This window comes from Lissotriton vulgaris, unplaced genomic scaffold, assembly GCF_964263255.1.
Source record: "Lissotriton vulgaris unplaced genomic scaffold, aLisVul1.2 SCAFFOLD_3061, whole genome shotgun sequence".
NCBI classification, from domain to species: Eukaryota; Metazoa; Chordata; class Amphibia; order Caudata; family Salamandridae; genus Lissotriton; species Lissotriton vulgaris.
In genome coordinates this window covers 252178-269395 of record NW_028248485.1, presented here as the reverse complement: position 1 = coordinate 269395, position 17218 = coordinate 252178, and the positions used below count along the sequence as shown (strand labels likewise).

Below are 17218 nucleotides of genomic sequence, written 5' to 3'. Positions count from 1 at the left end.
TGTCTGGCCCAAAGGTCGAAACACACACCAATCGCTCTAGCGGTGTTTTTTCTTTCTTGTGGAACAATACTTCCCGGGGCGTATACCATGCACGCTTCATAGCGTGTTTCAGCATTTTTTTAGGATACCCTTTCATCTGCTCAAAGAAGTTACCAGCATTGTATTTAAAGTCTCTTTTAAATAAACAATTCCTACGAATTCATAGTAGCTGGCTGTATGGTAGGTTATGTTTCAAACCATTGGTATGCAAGCTATTGTGGTGCAAAATTGTATTTTTGTCGGTCTCTTGGTCACTTGCACTGGCAGTAATTGAGCTTGCCAGCATAGGGGCATATTTGCTCCTGTAGATATGTCCACACATGTAGTATAGTGCCCCTGCCTTAGGGCTGAAAGGCCTGTTGTAGGGGTGACTTACCCATACTGCATGCAGTGTCTTGTCTGTAGGCATGGCACACAGGGATGTGTGACATGTCATGTTTTCACTTTTGTCTGCACCAAGACATGCAGCCTGTAATGGCAGTCTGCATAAATCAGGCGAGTGGTCACTTAGGGTGGCACAATACAAGCTGAAGCCCTTAGTACTCTCTAGTACCCATGCCTTAAGTACATAGGGTAAAATTTACTAGGGACTTACAGGGGTGCTAAAGGTATTGCCAACTGGGGGAACAATTGTACAGTTTTAGGGAAAGGTATCTGGTACTGGGGACCTGCGCTTTCTGTTAAAATTGCATTGAATACCATGCAAAAATTGGGGGTGACCATGTCAAAAAGGAGCACTTTCCTACAGTCTGTTGTACAAAAAAACCTGCATGCCCAGTCGGTCTGCTGTACAAAAATCTCCTTTTTGATTTAATAGACTAAACTTTTGCTCCATGACTAACAAGAATCTAGCCCACACATAGGGTACACATGAACCCTGACTAGCCTCTTAGTTCAATAATAGCATTGTTATCCGGGCACGAGTAGGAATGTTTCTTAGTTCATGTTTAATGCTCCCACTTACAATAAATGTTAGAGCACCGTCATTTTTAGACCGCACATTTCTATTGAAATGGCCTTAAACCTTCCCACTATGTAGCGTACAATGAGTGAAAATCCGGTTTCAGCAAATATTTATTCGCAGGTCACTAGGTAAAGTGTTCGGATTTGATTTGATCATATGACAAACCTTCTTCCCATCGCACTTAAGAATTCCTAAAAAAGATCTTTCCCAACTGCAAATATTTTTTTATTCAATGTACAGTTTATTTACAATTTATTAAAATCGACATTCTTCAGTCTTTCAATTCACACTCCCTGTACCCTAGCACAATTGTCAGTTCACTTTACAAAATCCTCTAAATTCAAACAGCAAGTACCAATCTCCAGAAAAAAAAGAAGCAGCAATTTGTAAGAAGACATAAGCTGACATTTGACTTCGGTCTTTGAACGCAAGCAAATGTAAAAAGATAAAAACATGATTTCAAGCCATTTTGGTAGACCTGGCATCCTTGGCGTGGATTTTGCCTGTATTTTTACAGTGTGTTGGACTTCGTTTTACTGGTCTAGGTGCTTTTGGCATTTTCCCACTGCTGTTCAGTGCCAAAGTGCAAGTGCTCCCGCTGTAAATTGTTATCCTGATTGGTTACCCATGATTGGCATATTTGGTTTACTGGTAAGCCCATAGTAAAGTGCAATGAGCGTGCCAGGGCCTGTAAATCAATGCTACTAGTGAGCCTGCAGCACTGATTGTGCCACCCACACGAGTAGCCCTGAAAAGGTATCTCCGGCCTGCCATTGCAGTGTCTGTGTGCAGTTTAGTACTGCCATGTCGACCTGGCAGTTGCACCCACCTGCCATGGGGGAGGTGGGGGGGGGTTCAATTTGACAATGAGGGAAATCCTTGGTTTTCGACTAATACAACTTACATTCTTGCCCTGTCCTAGTCATTACCCTCCATCCATCACACTGCTCAGCCATCTCCTTGGGATTATGATTATTTGTGATACCTCTTACTTGTTAAAAATCCTTGCAACTCAAGATTAAACGTTGATGTCATAGATGAGATAGCCCTCGCATGCAGAGGGTCAAGGCTTTGATGACTTTAAAATTAAAGCTACAGACACTATTGCATTAAAGTCATTGGCAATAGCGGAAGATGCAGTTTTATTGTGCGAACATGCATGTTAGCACATTAGAGTAAAACTCTGAACAGGAAGCCTGTAGCTATGATGGAGGATAATTGTAGAATATTCCCTTGTGCAGTTCAATGCAAATGCTGGGGTAGAGGCGGAAGGATGCATCCAGACAGCCATTAGTAATGGGTGAGGAATGAATAATCCAATGAGCTGGACCAAGATGCAATTGCCTAATTGTAAGCCAGTGACTGAAGGAGGCTGGTCATAGTCCTAAAAGGCACTTTTCAACAAGGCATTTTTCAGACAACAAAGTGTTTTTTCTTTCATTAATTTTACCAGGCCATCAGCTACTTAAAGCATATCTCGATGGCTAACCTGTTGGCAGTAGCTCTACAACTTACTAATGCTGAATGTGGCATGAACACTGATCTATGTTAAAAGTGGCTCAACCTGAATGAAGGGGGAATTTGCAGTAATTAGTGCAAGCCTGCCAAGTATCACGTACTAATAGCTGAGATTGAATCGACCTCTTAACCCTTTCGATGCTGATGACGAGCTCAGATCGTCATCACCCACGGGGGTCGTGTGCTGATGACGAGCTGAGCTCGTCATGACACCAGTAAATTGGCAATTTGCCGCACAGCGCAAAAATCACCGCAGCAGCGATGCGGTTAAAGTAAAGACTGAGCATTACACTCTCAAATGGCATTCTACCTACTTTGGTGAATGCAAAATACATATGATGTGTGGAAAATGACTGAATATTTAAATGTTTAGATTACTATTGCCAATCACAATAGCAGTATTCCCTTTCATGCATGGCTTATTTTTTAACTCTGTGGTTAACGTCAGCGCTACTTAGCTTCTGGTTGTGAAATAGGGCTTTGATGTATTAGCATAATGTAAAACACATGCTTAGTATAGTTTATGGCTTTTAGTTAGCTTACTTGCGTTTTCCTTTTTCAGGAAACCCACTTACGCAGGATCTCTTGGGCCTCTATCAAGAACCAGATGGAACAAGGCGGCTACTGAATTACTTGCTTGATAATTTGTCAGGTACTGCAAAAAGAAGTAAGTAGCACGTTCCTGTGATTGACTAGTGCTTTCCTCTTCAAAAATATGATTGACTTCATTTGTTTTTTTATGTCTAACTAGTTTCGACAGAACAGCCACCTCCAAGATCTTGGATTATGTTACAAGAGCCTGATCGAACAAGACCAACAGGTAGACAAACTGTCTTGCTATTCTGTAGAGCTGCCTGTATTATATGATTTAAAAACCCTGGACATAGCTGTAGGGATTCAAAGGAGAACTTTTTCAACAGAGTTAAGCAGGCTGTGCTTGGGGTGTTATTTTATTTTTTTCTCAGTAAAAAGTAACTTTATTTTAGTGGCATGTGAGCTGTAGAGCACAAGCTTTGCATATTGCAGTCCTCTAGTGTTGGGTCCGATGTTTGCAAAAAAATTTCTTCAAAGAAGTCTTTCCAGTCATGAGGTAATGTGACTGCTACTTGAGGTGATAGTGCACATGGGCATCAGCTCCATTGTTAGATGGTTTTTTTCTGCCATCGGGTTTGGACATGTGTTGCTGCACTCTGCGTCAGAATTGTTCCTCGGGTTCCCCTCAGTGCGCAATCCACTCTACCCTCAACTGTATTGTTTTCGAAAGAGTTTCCTTTTCATGGGCGGCCTTCCAGCCTATCCGCGTCGGTCAGAAACGTCGGTCACTCCTCATCTCCCACCGTCCCAAAAAAAAAGTCGAAGGCTTTGGCGCCTCCTCTTCCTCCAGGCCAAGGTCATCACTGAGAAGATGTGTCTGACGCTCCGCCTTCCGGCTCGGCACAGACACACTCTGACTAGCCTTCTGGCTTGACCCTGTCAGCTAAAACCCAGTTCTGAGACGAAACCTTCGGTTTCTAAGCACAAAACCGGTTCAGAGCTGAAACCTTCGACACCGAAACCAAAGAAATCAACAAACTGTAGTCATACAGATGCAGATTCAGGAATAAACCAAGTCGGCAGGAGAAGCGGTTCGGACCTGACCGGGCTGCTGTTTGACCCGCGACCGGTAAACTTACGGCCGGTAATTACCCTCCAACCCAATTCCGAGCTCCCGCATTGAGCTGCAACGAGGCACAGCTGCCTGCTGCGAGTGAGCTGAGTATCTGGAGACATGTGGCTGGCTGGGGCCAAGTACCAGGCCCTGTGGGCGCAGGTAGACCCCGGACTGAGTGACTGCAGGATCGGACGGAAAGGAGCTGCGGCATGACTGAGGCACCTGCGGCGTAGTCCGGCCTGCAGAGACCGTGGTGAGGGTGCCTGCTGTGGGGGGCAGTGAAGAGGTTGGAACTGGGACCTTGCAACGATCGAGGTCCCGGTAATCTAAATCAAGCCCACCCCCCTGCCAAATGTGTTTGGGACAGGCACGGGGCTGTGGTGAGTCCCTCTTTATCCCCACTTATGGCAGAGGTACCACACCCAGCATAAAATTCTTGCATCCCTACACCAGAGGCGGTTACTACTTTGGATGCAGCACCTATCTTTAAGAGAAAAAGGGGCCCTTTGAAAAACCACCACCAAATATTTCAAAGAGACCTAGAAAAAGTGAAAACACAGCAGAAAGGGTAACAGTTATTTGCACAGAAACTCATGAAGAGCCGGATACCCCATGTATGGCTACAAAAATGGATGCGCTGATGGAAAAGCGTAATGAACTTTAAGCGCCTAGACTCAGTTGAAAAAGCAATAATAGATTTTTCGACTGAGATTAATCTCTCATGGAAAATGGCCAAAGGCAGTTGCAAAATCATACAGAAGAAGCGCATAGTAGAAACACACATGAATCCAACAATCTCAAATCCAGGCTGTGCCTACACCAGTAGACTGGATGTCGGAGTGGGGTACTGTCACTCATCATCCCCCCCCCCCCCCCCCCCCCCCCCAGCCACTTCTGAGACCCAAAATCAAGGTCCAGTGACGGTGCCCTATTCGCACTATGCTCCAACGCCAATGGCCAAGGAGACTCCAGGTTCGAGGATGGAGGCCCCCAATCTCTCTCAAAGGCTTGATGGAGGGCCAAGGCTAGATCTCCCTCCAGATGCCTGTCCTTATTTAGTCATCTTAGCAAACATCCCAACTCTAAAAACAGATCAAACAGAAACCACTATTTAATTAATACATAAAGCATGACATTGGATCAATAAAACTGGGAACGGACGCGCCGAGGACTATTGTAACTTCCTAATGGCTCGAAGGGTATCCTGGCTTGGAAAGCAACCTAAATCCATCTCAGGGGACTGTGTGGTCTTAACTCTAAAATCGCCAGCCATGGCCAAAAATCTACTACAATTGCTACATAATAACCCCTCTGAGTGTACCCAAATATTTGTTCTGCCCCTTGGTTTCTTTTATAAGCCGCCATTGTGCCACTGGGGCACTAGTGGTCCTAGGGCACAAAATGGCAATCTCAACAGAGCGGGTCCCAGTTAAATTCTTATCGGGGAGGAGATACCGCCTTTTTATTACCGACTTTAAATCACTTCATGGTGTTGACGGACATGGAGGCATGCGACTGACTGTGTACTGGGGAAAAAGATCAGAATATAGTGGAGGTAGGACTCGAGGAAAGTTTGGTTGCTGAACTCTCCCACACTAAGGATATGAACAGATTTGCAGCCATCACATGGCATATTGCAGGTTTGGGGCAGAAACTGTTGAACCAGGATTGGCTCAAATATATTTACACTTTCGATTTAATATGTCTCCAAGAGACTAGGGTGGAGGGCCCTATCAGTTTAGATGGTTACAGGTCATTTCACACCCCAGCGATTGCTTCACAGTTGGGAGGGCAAAGGGCAGCATTGTAACCTTGATAAAAAATACTTTAAGATTCAAAGTCTTATCTTCCTATAATGAGTGTCAATTTTTCAATGTTACACCTCAAAGGCCCTGATGGCAATACTGTTTTATTGATACATTTTTACAATATCTTGTTTGGGAGTGAAATGTTTAAAGTGGTTGCCATAGTGGAGGAAAACCTGAATTAGATCATAGGCGCAAGTAAGAAAGACCCATTGGTGCTTTGGATAGGAGACTTTAACTTGCATCCTTACCCTGCTGCATTAACCCCAATCTGCAGCCTTGTAGATGAGGTTGTTTTCATCAAGTAGTGCTCATGTGCCTTGCTTATGCTTTCACATAATAGTGACTCACGAAAGTCCATTTCATTATGGAACCAAGAGCATAGGCTCAGTTTTTGTGGGGGAGTTTGTTGTGAGACTGGGGCATGATCACAGCTTTAGGTAAGGAACCCAGGCACTGGGCACCTGGTTGGCAGGAGCTCAGGGCACACTTAGTCAAAGCACATGAGCAGTTCAGCAAAAAGTGGGGGCATACCAATGCAAGAAAGATGGCACTTTCTCACACCCCACATGTGAAAGAATGGAAGATGGGGAGCCCTGCCTAATCACAGCTAGGTTCCTGCACCACCCTCCCATCTGAGAGGAGCAGGCTAGGGGTTGTACCCACCCCAGGACAGGGACCTATTGGTCCCTCCCCTTGCCCTACATGTAACGCCTCTAAATCCAGTATTTAGGGGCTCCCTGAAACTCCCTTCCTCAGATCCCGTTTTGAAAAACAAGGACGGCCTGCCGTGCAGCTACTAACAAAAGGACAACAACTGATTAGGCCCCAGCCCTACCGGCCTATTGATCCTTGAACCTGCTCCTGCTTAACCCCGGCGTCTCCTGCGGGCAGCAACCTCGAACGCCGAAGGACCTGCCTGGCTTGACCCTCTTAGAGACTGGGACTCCCATGCCAGAGGCTCCGCTCCAACAGCAACACCCCTGGTGCCAGCCAGGAACCGCAAATCCAGCCCACTCTGCACCCGCCGAGCCCAGGCCGTACCCAAGTGAACCAAGACCACAAGGGCGTCCCCCCTACGACTTAGACCCAAGGTCCAGTGCCCAGCGGCCCTCCTAGACTAACCGGATGATGCCTGCAGCCTCAGAACCAGAGACCCCACCCCCAACCGCGACCAGCCGAGGTTAAGATTCCCGACACCAAAAGACACCCCTGCACCCGGCTCTCTGCAGTCCCCTGTGCCTTCCTTTAGGGTACCTACCTCTTCTCCAAGATCCCAACTTACCTCTCGAAGTGGTGGTCGGACCTGAAGAATCACTGTCCCTGTGTCCGCAGCCGTTGTTCCCTTTTTACCTTTTCCATTGAAACATTGGGCGCCTGGCTCAAAAGCACCCTGCACCCAGCCGCCTGAGTGCCGCTGGAAGTGCAACTACTACCCTACTCTACTTCCCCACTTGCCCTGAGTAAGTGACCAGGAGCTCGGCTCCCACAGCTGCGTGGCCTGCTTGCTTGCAGCCATCAACCGAAGGCCCCCTATCCTCCATTGGATAACATTGGGCCTACCTACCTCTGTACCCTGTTGTAAATATATAATTTACCGTCTTAATTTCTATGCAGGTAAGTACTTAATCAATAATAACTCAAATCGGAAAGAAAAAAACAGAGTCCGTGGTGTTAGAGTTCTTAGGGGTTTTATTCCTTAAAAAGGAATGGTCAAGACCAGGATATCATGTTCTTCCCACCACAGGGGTGGAAGAAGGGATAGAGCAAAGTTTTATTGACAATACATAGCTTATATACTTAATTTACACCATAGAAAGCAATATAGTAGGCGTAACAGCTGAGAGAAGACAAGATAACAGCATCCACGTGTTACTAGTACGTAATCAGAAGGCGTGGACTAGGCGTGAACTAGAGGTGTGTGCTAGAAACGTCACAGGTAGGTGTCACAAAAGGGGTGGCACTAAACAGAAAGTTGCAATGTCAGCAGAAATCGGAAGCTTGGATGCGCGCGCAGCTGCATGACGTGTGATTGACGTGAAACTGGAGGGTGCAGGGGACTTGACATTTACACTGACGGAAAGAGACAGAAGTCTGGCATGTCAGATCAACTTGTACTTCTATCATATCTAATATCTGATGTTTGGGAACCATATTATCAGAACGGAAAAGGTCTCTGGGGCAGAAGCTATTCTATACTGACTGTGAGTGCGTGTATAAGCGCCTGAGTGTCTGCATGAGAAGCGTGGGGGCATGGGCCTTCCATGGGAGCATGGTAACAGAGGCTATGAATTACTTGCACGGAGACAGGCCGGCCCTTTCGCCCTGCAGCTGAGAGGGATGTTTACTGAAACTAGTAGGCAGGAATGTATTTTCGAGGAGCGGAACAGATAATTCGAAGGTTGTAGTCAGTCTTGGCAGGCAGCAGGCTGAGCTAAGCGCGGTGGGCCGCGCTGGAAGTAAGTCAGAGTTCACGGGTACAGAGGCAGCCTGGGCTGAGGCTTTCAGAGTCAGAAGCCAGAAAAAAGGCTCGATGGCAGAAATTCAGGGCCTACTTTGCCAGAGCTGAAAAACGTGTAAGGTACACTACAAAAAGACGTTGGCATAGCATACTTAGGAACGGACTATTCATCCCATTCAGGGTGGGTCTGAAAGAGGACATGTTAACGTTGGACGCAAATGTATTTGCGTCTTCATAGCTGGCACAGGAGGGAAGTTACATGCACTTTAAGCTGGTACATGGAGACGGTGGGGTACACGCTAGGGAACACAACTTGACCATAAAATTTATATTTCCTCATTCCCTCCTTGTTCCCTACGGACCCTTCATGATATATCGATCCTCATGAATCGATCAGTTTGTTCTTGTAACATCATTTGCTCTTCTTTCTTTCTTTCACGTTTTGAAAGAAAACTGGAATGTTCAATGCATGATGTGGCACACAGTCCACAAATCGCTGGCCCACACTGTAAGCACAGGCAGCAACTGAATACTAGGACTAGGCCAATGCCTAGGAAGGATAGGATCTTCCATCCCCAAGCGGTTAACGTTGTCCAGAACCAACCGGACCAAGTCCAGGTGCCTGGATTCTGATGTATCAGATTAGCAATTTTATGAAGGCGTGTAATAGCTTTGTATACAGATGGCGCGTTTTCTGGAATGAAAACACAGCAACTTGACCCGATGACCTTACAGGCTCCACCTCTATCTGCCAAGATGACGTCAATAACAAGACGATTCTGAAGGACAACAACCCGCATGGCGGACTGCTCTTCTGTTAAGTTACCTAGGGCGGAGGCAGTTTCATTCACTACTGCTTCAAGTGTTCTAGTTAATCTGCGTATTAATTTACTATTTTGGACAGGGCCTAGAAAGAAAAAGAATCCTTTATTAAAATCGGTGTATTGTTCCCATGCCGTTTCTGTGTAGTCGACAAGCGAGAGATCTCTTCTGAGTCTATTCTTTACTAGATGTGTATTTCTGTGATAATCAGGAGGAGCTAGAAAAACAGGTGGCAGAAGGAATGCAATATAACAGGTACCATCCCAATCTAGAGGTAAGCGTATGTATGCGGTATGACCACAAACAAAATAGGAATGACGGATAGCTTTAAAGGACGATTTACCATGATCACTGAATTCGACCACAGTAGTACATTTACTATGACCCAAGTGTACTGAACCTTTCTTCCTGACACATAATTCACCAGTGACTGGTAATACTGACATAGCGGGCAGAACTGGTGCACTTTCGGATTCAACTGTAAGAATCATAAGGTTAATTGTGTAATTACTTAATCCATATACTTCATTTTCTAGATCAGTTCCTATTCTAGTGGGGAGTCCCTCCTTATCAGGGTAACAGGCGTTGAGCAGAACTAAGTTCAAGTTTCCCCAAACCCAGCTCCCTTCGAAAACAGCAATATCAGGATCTAAGGAATTAATTATTTTGAACCATGCACCACAGGAGCCGTTGTGAGTGAACGGGTACGGAAAGAGGGGCAGAGCTCCCTTGTAATTCTGGTAGGGAGGGAGTCGGCCACATATCCAGCAATTTGTAGCATTATTAGTCTGATGGGAATGATGTAACATACTAATGAATGTGTTGTTGCGCAGCGCAAGTCTGTAAGAAAGTTCATGTGGAGGTAACTCGCTAAAAGAATGTTCAGCAGAAACATTGTAAGCAGATTGTTCACGCTTGAAAATAGGGCAATAGATAGGAAGGAGTATGCCTGCAACAATAATCAGAAGACTTAGAAAAAACATTATTAACAATGTCACTATACAGTGACTACGCAGTGATTTGCAGTATGTACGTTTCTTGAATTGTCTCTCTCTCTCTATCTCGATCTAGGGGATACATGTCAGAAACTATTTAACCGATTCACCTAGGGGAGGACTTAAACAATTAAACTGTGACTTGCTAGATCGAAGCTTTGATCTGTACTCTTCTTGTGGATTTTTCTCTCGTTCGGAAACTTTAAAGTCACTGGGCTCGATACAGTCTTTGGAAGGGGTGGACGAGCCTGGGTCGGATTTCAGTTCATTGCATAGTTTGATATGGCTCGTGTGGATCCACCCCTTTCGGCCCTCCACTTTCACCGCTGTCCTCGTAGTAAGTAGAACGGTCTTCGGCGCTTTCCAGCGGGGCTCCAGCGGACTTTTCCTGTCAAAGTTCCTTATTAAAATCAGGTCGCCTGGACGAACATCATGCGGCTTTACATCGGTGTTGTCAGGGAAGGCTGCGGCAACCTGTGAACGACATGATTGGAGTTCAGACATCAAGGAGGCAAGGTAATCTGTCAACATATTGCAATCAACATCAGTAATTTTCTTAGGAATGGGCGTCCCCCACATATTCGGTGGTCTGCCAAAGACCACTTCGTACGGGGATAGTCCTGATCTCGAATGGGCAACCATTCTCATATAGAACAGTGCCACTGGCAGGGCGACTATCCAGTCGACCCCTTTCTCTTGACATATTTTTCCAAGGCGGGTCTTTAATGTCTGATTATGCCTTTCTACAAGGCCTGCGGCTTCGGGATGTCGGACACAATGGAATTTCCATTGATATCCTAGCAGCAAGGAAACTTGCTTCATTAATTCGGATGAGAATGGCTGACCGTTATCTGAGTACACGACACGAGGCATGCCGTACCGTGGGAAAAATTCACGAACCAGCTGCCTGGCAGTGGTCGGAGCAGTGTAATCTGGGACTGGGTATGCTTCGGTCCAACGGGACAGTGCACAGACAATTACGAGGACATATTTGAATCCTCGACAACGGTCCATCTGGATATAATCCATCTGGAGGACTTCAAAAGGGTGATCGGGAGGATGAAATCCACCTTGCTCTACAGGGACGCTTTTACCTGGATTGAACTGACAACAGATCATGCAAGTACGCACTTTCTGTTTTGCTGCTGCTCGTAAGTGTTTATTGCTCCAAAGATTTTGTAAACTGTCTAACATCGCTTTCTCTCCTAGATGTGCTGGACTATGTGCTGTATTGATCATGACTTGAACCATAGAATCAGGGAGAAACCATGTAGATTTTCCCTTCGTCATCCAACCTTGATCTGTCTGGATCCCTCCTAGTTCAATCCATTTCTTTATTTCATCTGGGGTAGCATGTGTCTGAATATCGATAACATCTAGTGTGGGATCCCTGACTGTCATACAATTTGTCGGTCCTATTGTCTTTGTCATGTCAGTTGTCTGAGTGTGAGTCAATGCTGTATGTTTTGCTGTCTGGTCTGCCAGGTCGTTACCCTGGGAAACAGAATCTGTAACTTTAGTATGTGCTTTACACTTCATGACGGATATGCCTGAAGGCAGATGTATTGCTTCTAACAGTGCTTGAATGAGGGGACCGTGTTGGATCTTGGCACCATGAGAGGTCAGAAAACCTCGTTCTTGCCATAACATTCCGAAGTCGTGTACAACTCCGAACGCATAACGGGAATCAGTGTATATGTTGACATTTCTGTTCTTGGCTAGTATACAGGCAGGGGTCAGAGCAATAAGCTCTGCCGCTTGAGCGGACAGTGTGTCAATACGATGTGTTTCTTTTACTTCGGTTTCAGTGGTCACTGCATATGCGGCCACTAATTCTCCTGTACTTGTTCGCATACATGAACCATCCACGTAAAGTGTCAGGTCTGGATTTGTCAGTGGAACATCTGTTAAGTCTCGTCGAGGCTTTGTTACTGCATTAATGATTTCTATACAATCATGCGGAGCTGGATCTGTCCTAATTGAAGGTAGCAGTGTTGCGGGGTTCAGAATGCTGCAGCGTCTGATTTCTATGTGTGGCTGGAATAGCGTTAATTCGTAACCTGTCAGTCGTGCTATGGTCAAGTGCTGAGTCTGGGTTCTGTTTAAAAGAACCTCTACAGAATGTGGAACTTTTACTGTTAACTGATGGCCTAAAACAATTGAATCGCTCTGTCTGATCGCTAGTGCTGTGGCTGCTACTGACTTTAAGCACGCAGGGAGTGCCTGGGCTACTGAATCCAATGTACTTGAAAAATAAGCGCAAGGCTTATGTGAACCTGCTTGGTCTTGAGTGAGGACAGACAATGCTGTGCCATCACGTTCTGTAACAAAAAGTGTAAACGGTTTGCTGTAACATGGTGTCGCTAAAACTGGTGCTCGACATAATGCTTTCTTTAATTCCTCAAAGGCTTGTGTGTGTTCCTGAGTCCAAGGGAGGACAGTCGAAGTCGCTGCCTCCTGTGTCGTTAACTGGATGAGTGGTTTAGCTAAAAATGCATATTGAGGAATCCATTGTCTGCAGTACGAGGTGAGGCCTATAAAGGCCCGCACTTCCTTTTGTGTCTGGGGTTGTGGCATATTTACAATTAACTGAATGCGATCGGGAGTGAGCTGTCTCCCCACTTTGGACAGCAAGTGACCCAAGTACACAACTTGCTGAACACAGAATTGTAGCTTTGAAGGAGACACCTTGTGTCCCTTGTCGGCCAGAAAATGTAAAACTGTCAGTGATGCTTGTTCACATTCGGGCTCACTTCGTGCGGTGATCAGCAGATCATCGACGTATTGCAGTAAAGCGGTGTTAACTGGCATTTGAATACAATCTAGTTGTCTTTTCAGTGCTTGACTATAGATGCTGTGGCTTTCTGTGAATCCTTGAGGTGCGCAGGAAAATTTGAAACTTCGTCCATTTAAACTGAATCCGAAGAGATATTGGCTCTCTGGATCAATAGGTACACTAAAGAAAGCGTTCTTGAGATCAATTACAGTGAAGAACGTTGCTTCAGAATCAATAGCAGTCAATAGGGAAGAGATATCGGGGACCACAGGGTACTGTGGTACAATGCATTTATTCAGCTCTCGCAGATCAATCACCAACCGATATACTGGCGGTGCATTGGGATCAGTACGTTTAAGAATTGGAATGATGGGTGAATTACAGATATTGGAGTCGGTCTCTACGACCACTCCTTGGGCAATGAGCTCTTCAATGATTTCCAGTAAAGCCACTACAGCATCGGGTGGTAACTTGTATTGTCTGATTCGTGGTAATACAACTCCTGTCTTGAGTGTAACACGGTATGGTGTGATATGCATACAACCTACATCAGTTGGGCCCTTTGCCCACAAGTGATCTGGTACATTTTTCAATCTGACGTCAAACTCTCGTAAAACGTAATGACCCTTGAAATCCCGCAGAAAGAGTCTAACTCCCTCCGGGGAACAGCAAATTATGGCTCCTAGAGCCTTCAACGTTTTTATTCCTAACAGATTTTCTGGACATGATTTCGTAAGTAACAAGTCTGTAACTCGTGATAAGGGACCCACAGCCAGGGGGACTGGTTCTGATACTTCATTTACAATGGGCTGTCCTGATAAACCAAGGGAAACATTCTGTGAGCCTGAGAGGGGTGCCCCTGGGACTTCGTCATGGCTTATTGTGGTGCGGCTTGCCCCTGTGTCAATTAAAAACTTTCTGTCTTTTCCCAATACTTGACTATGTACATAAGGACCTTCTTGATCTACGGGAATTTCAATAAGAGGCAAACCCAACTCCCTCTCCAGGCTGTTTCATGCGTATCGTTGGTAATCGGGGTAAGCAGATTGGGCATACTGGTACATCTGCTGAGAAACTTGCTGAGTTGCGGCAAGAGGCTGTGGCTGTGATACCGCTACTGTCTGTGCTGTATGGGATGAAGCATGCATAGGCTGCGTGTTCTGCATGGGCTGTACGTTCTGTGCGGTCTGTTGCTGGGCCTGATCTTGTCTTAGTGGATGCGGTCTCTCTTTAGTTTTTCCTGTTGATATGTTATGTTTCAGAACTGGGCATTCATGTACGTAGTGACCTGGTTGCTTGCAGTAATTGCATGTCCCTTTAACGGGAGCTGCGGCGTGACCTGTCTGGGTCGTACCCTTTCTGTTTCCGTCGGTATGGACCGACTGGGCTACTAACATTTTCATTTTCGTGTCTTTCATACGTTTTTGTTCCTGATCCTGTTCTTCTCTAATTCTGTTCTGATGGTATTGTAACATTTGTAACATCTGTGATGGCGTATTTGCTTGCCATGTACTCTCAACCTTGTATACACGATTCTTGACTGCTAACAGGGAATTCTCAACTAACTTGGATACAAAAAGATGCGGGTACGACTCGCTACTTGGTTTAAGACCACTATTAATAATAAAACATTTCTCGAATCTTGAATAGAAGTCACTGGTATCTTCGTCGGGTTTCTGTTTACATGCTGAGATTGCATCCCAGTCTTCCTTTCTAGTTGTCAGTAATCTTGGCAGAACCTGTACTATCAAACCTGGTAATGCTTTAGTTTTGTCCCCAAGGCCTACCCCTAGGACACGTTTGTTCTCTTCGTCTTCTATTTCTGCCCATACAATCTTTTTGTCTCCCACCTCCCATTCTGTTTCCTTTAGTTCCTCGTAGATGCCCGTGGGCAACAGTACTTTTAGCATTTTCATGATATCTTCATATGTGTAATCCCCCATCAGTAACATGTCTTTAAGCTCTCTGTGAAAACCTGCAGGGTCTTTATCATGGCACGGGACTAGTTTCTTCATCTCTAACAGTTCTAACTTAGTCAGTGGCGTGTGTACATACACACGTTTCAAGGTATGATCCTCACCCATAACTGGGTGCACTTCTCGTAAGGGGTTCTGACTTTCAATGCCACTCAGGCGTTCCATATGATACATTTTTCTTTCTGGGGGCGGAGCGGGAACATATTCAGAGCTTATGAAAGTGTTATATCTATGTCGTTGTTCTAGAATTATTTGTATTAACTTGGTACTGAGACCTCTCCATCTATCCATGAGTAGTGCTTCTAATGTTTCGTGTAAGGGACCTGGATCAGAATGTTGGTTTCTGTATTTCGTGAGGAGGTGCTGAATCATGTATACACCTGCTAATTTCTGCTCGTCTGGGGAAAGGATCAGGAATGTCTGCGCTACGGTGTCATCATTATATATATCCGGATTTTCAGTCCATAATATGGCTGACCGGGCTAGTTCTTGTTCATCCATAGAATTGAGTACATGGTACCCCATTCGGTCTCGAAGTCTTTTATCAGTTTCCTGGAACTGATGTTCGGAAGAATTCGGGTTTGTTAAGGCAGAGAGAAAAACTCTCTTGCTTTCTGGACGAATACCTTTCCTAAGGTAAGTTCCCTTACCTACATACGCTATAGTGTCTGTAGTCCTTTCTGGTTCTTCACGTTCTTCTTCCTCCTCAGAGGAAGCCTTTTCTTTCTCTTCTTTGTGTATGTCTATCACTGTCTTTCTAATTTTCCTGTACATACTGGCTATGCAAGTCCCCTTGTCGTGTTTTCCTTCAGATATATTTTGACCCCACTTGTTCAGTGCATCTAATTCACTCTGATCTGTCCCAGGCCTGTCTCGTTCTCTTATTAGGCAATTTATGAAAAAACGTAGTATCTGTGCTTGAACGTCAACTTTCTGATGCTCCATGGCATCCTTAATACTGTCAGGGTCTTTCCCAGTCTGAATGAACTGATATATTCTATCTAGGCGTTCCTTCATTCCTGCAACGTACAGCAGGAAATCAGTAGCAGATCTTAACCGTAGTGATGCCATCATCATTCTATCGTCTTTGCCGGGTACTGGATCATATCTGCAAACTGAAAGATTTTCTTTAAGTATGTCGAGACGGGGTGACTTGAACGTGAAAGGGCTCTGCATATCCCTAAGGTTTACTCTGTGTGTTAATGGCGGGGTGTGAAGACCCCCGGTCGCACCTCCTGAGGCGGAAGCTTGGACATTATCTCTCTGTATGTGAACTTGGATTTGTCTTTTAGTAGGGTCAGGTAGACGTGGTTTCGGTAAATCAACTTTAGGTACCGGAAGTGGTGGAGGTGGTGGAACAGGAGGAATCTGTTGTGGTACTGGCGGAATATGATCTTGGGGCGGGTTACCACCCCCGTCCCTGTCGTTAGGCAGGGCGCGGACAGGCAGATTGGTGTAAGCGGGCGCTACATCCTCTAGATAGGAATTCAGGAATATGTCTTTAGTGGTCCTGTGGCTTACTTTAGTTGGAACCAATGGTGGCGGCAGATTTTTCGGTATTTCTGAAATGGCCTCAGGCGAACCCTCGGCCGCGAGATACATACCGTTTACGAGATTGTTTCGTGCACAGTCTACTTGCTCTGATTTTACTCGGATCCCTTCAGTAACTAATTCGTTTTCTTGTGCTTTATCGGATTCTCTAAGTCTGTCTTCTCTACGTAGTTCTTTTTCAGCACGCTTATGTGATTCCTTACGCCAAAACTCTATGGCGTCTTTCTGAGATTGTCTGGCTTTCTTTTTCCATAGTGCTTCCTCTACCTTCATGATGCACTCGGCATCCCATGTTCCTGTAACAGGCCATCTGTGTCTTTCGTCTAGATGTTTAGTATACTCGGCCCATAAATCTAGATATAATATGGCATCTATGCCATGCTTATGGTACATAAAATTTCCTGGAGTGTCCCTAGGGGGGATAGGAATTTCTTCCTCTAGTATCCCTTTCCTAGTTCCTATCTGTTTTAATTTGTTGAAAAACGGCATCTTGTTTACTAGGTACTGAATGCTCAATCCTTGCTACTTAATACTGGATACAGCTATTTATACAAGAACACAATAATACACATTAAAAACAGTCACACTCATACCACGACATTAATCACATGAAAAAGACTTTTGAGACATATATCACTACCCCCTATACCGGATGTACTG

The 17218-nt window shown here is 45.3% G+C and overlaps 1 protein-coding gene across 1 annotated transcript in view; it reads left to right on the top strand.

The window, feature by feature from the left end:
- Positions 1–3083: 3083 nt before the first annotated feature.
- The window catches only part of CNOT6 (CCR4-NOT transcription complex subunit 6), a gene marked incomplete at its 5' end in the record, with an annotated part of 237081 nt that continues 222946 nt past the window's right edge, over positions 3084–17218 (top strand). Inside the window, 2 exons of the mRNA XM_086949985.1 lie at positions 3084–3173; positions 3273–3341. Of these exons, the coding sequence (XP_086806111.1) occupies positions 3084–3173; positions 3273–3341 (159 nt within the window). The remainder of the gene's footprint in view (positions 3174–3272; positions 3342–17218) is intronic.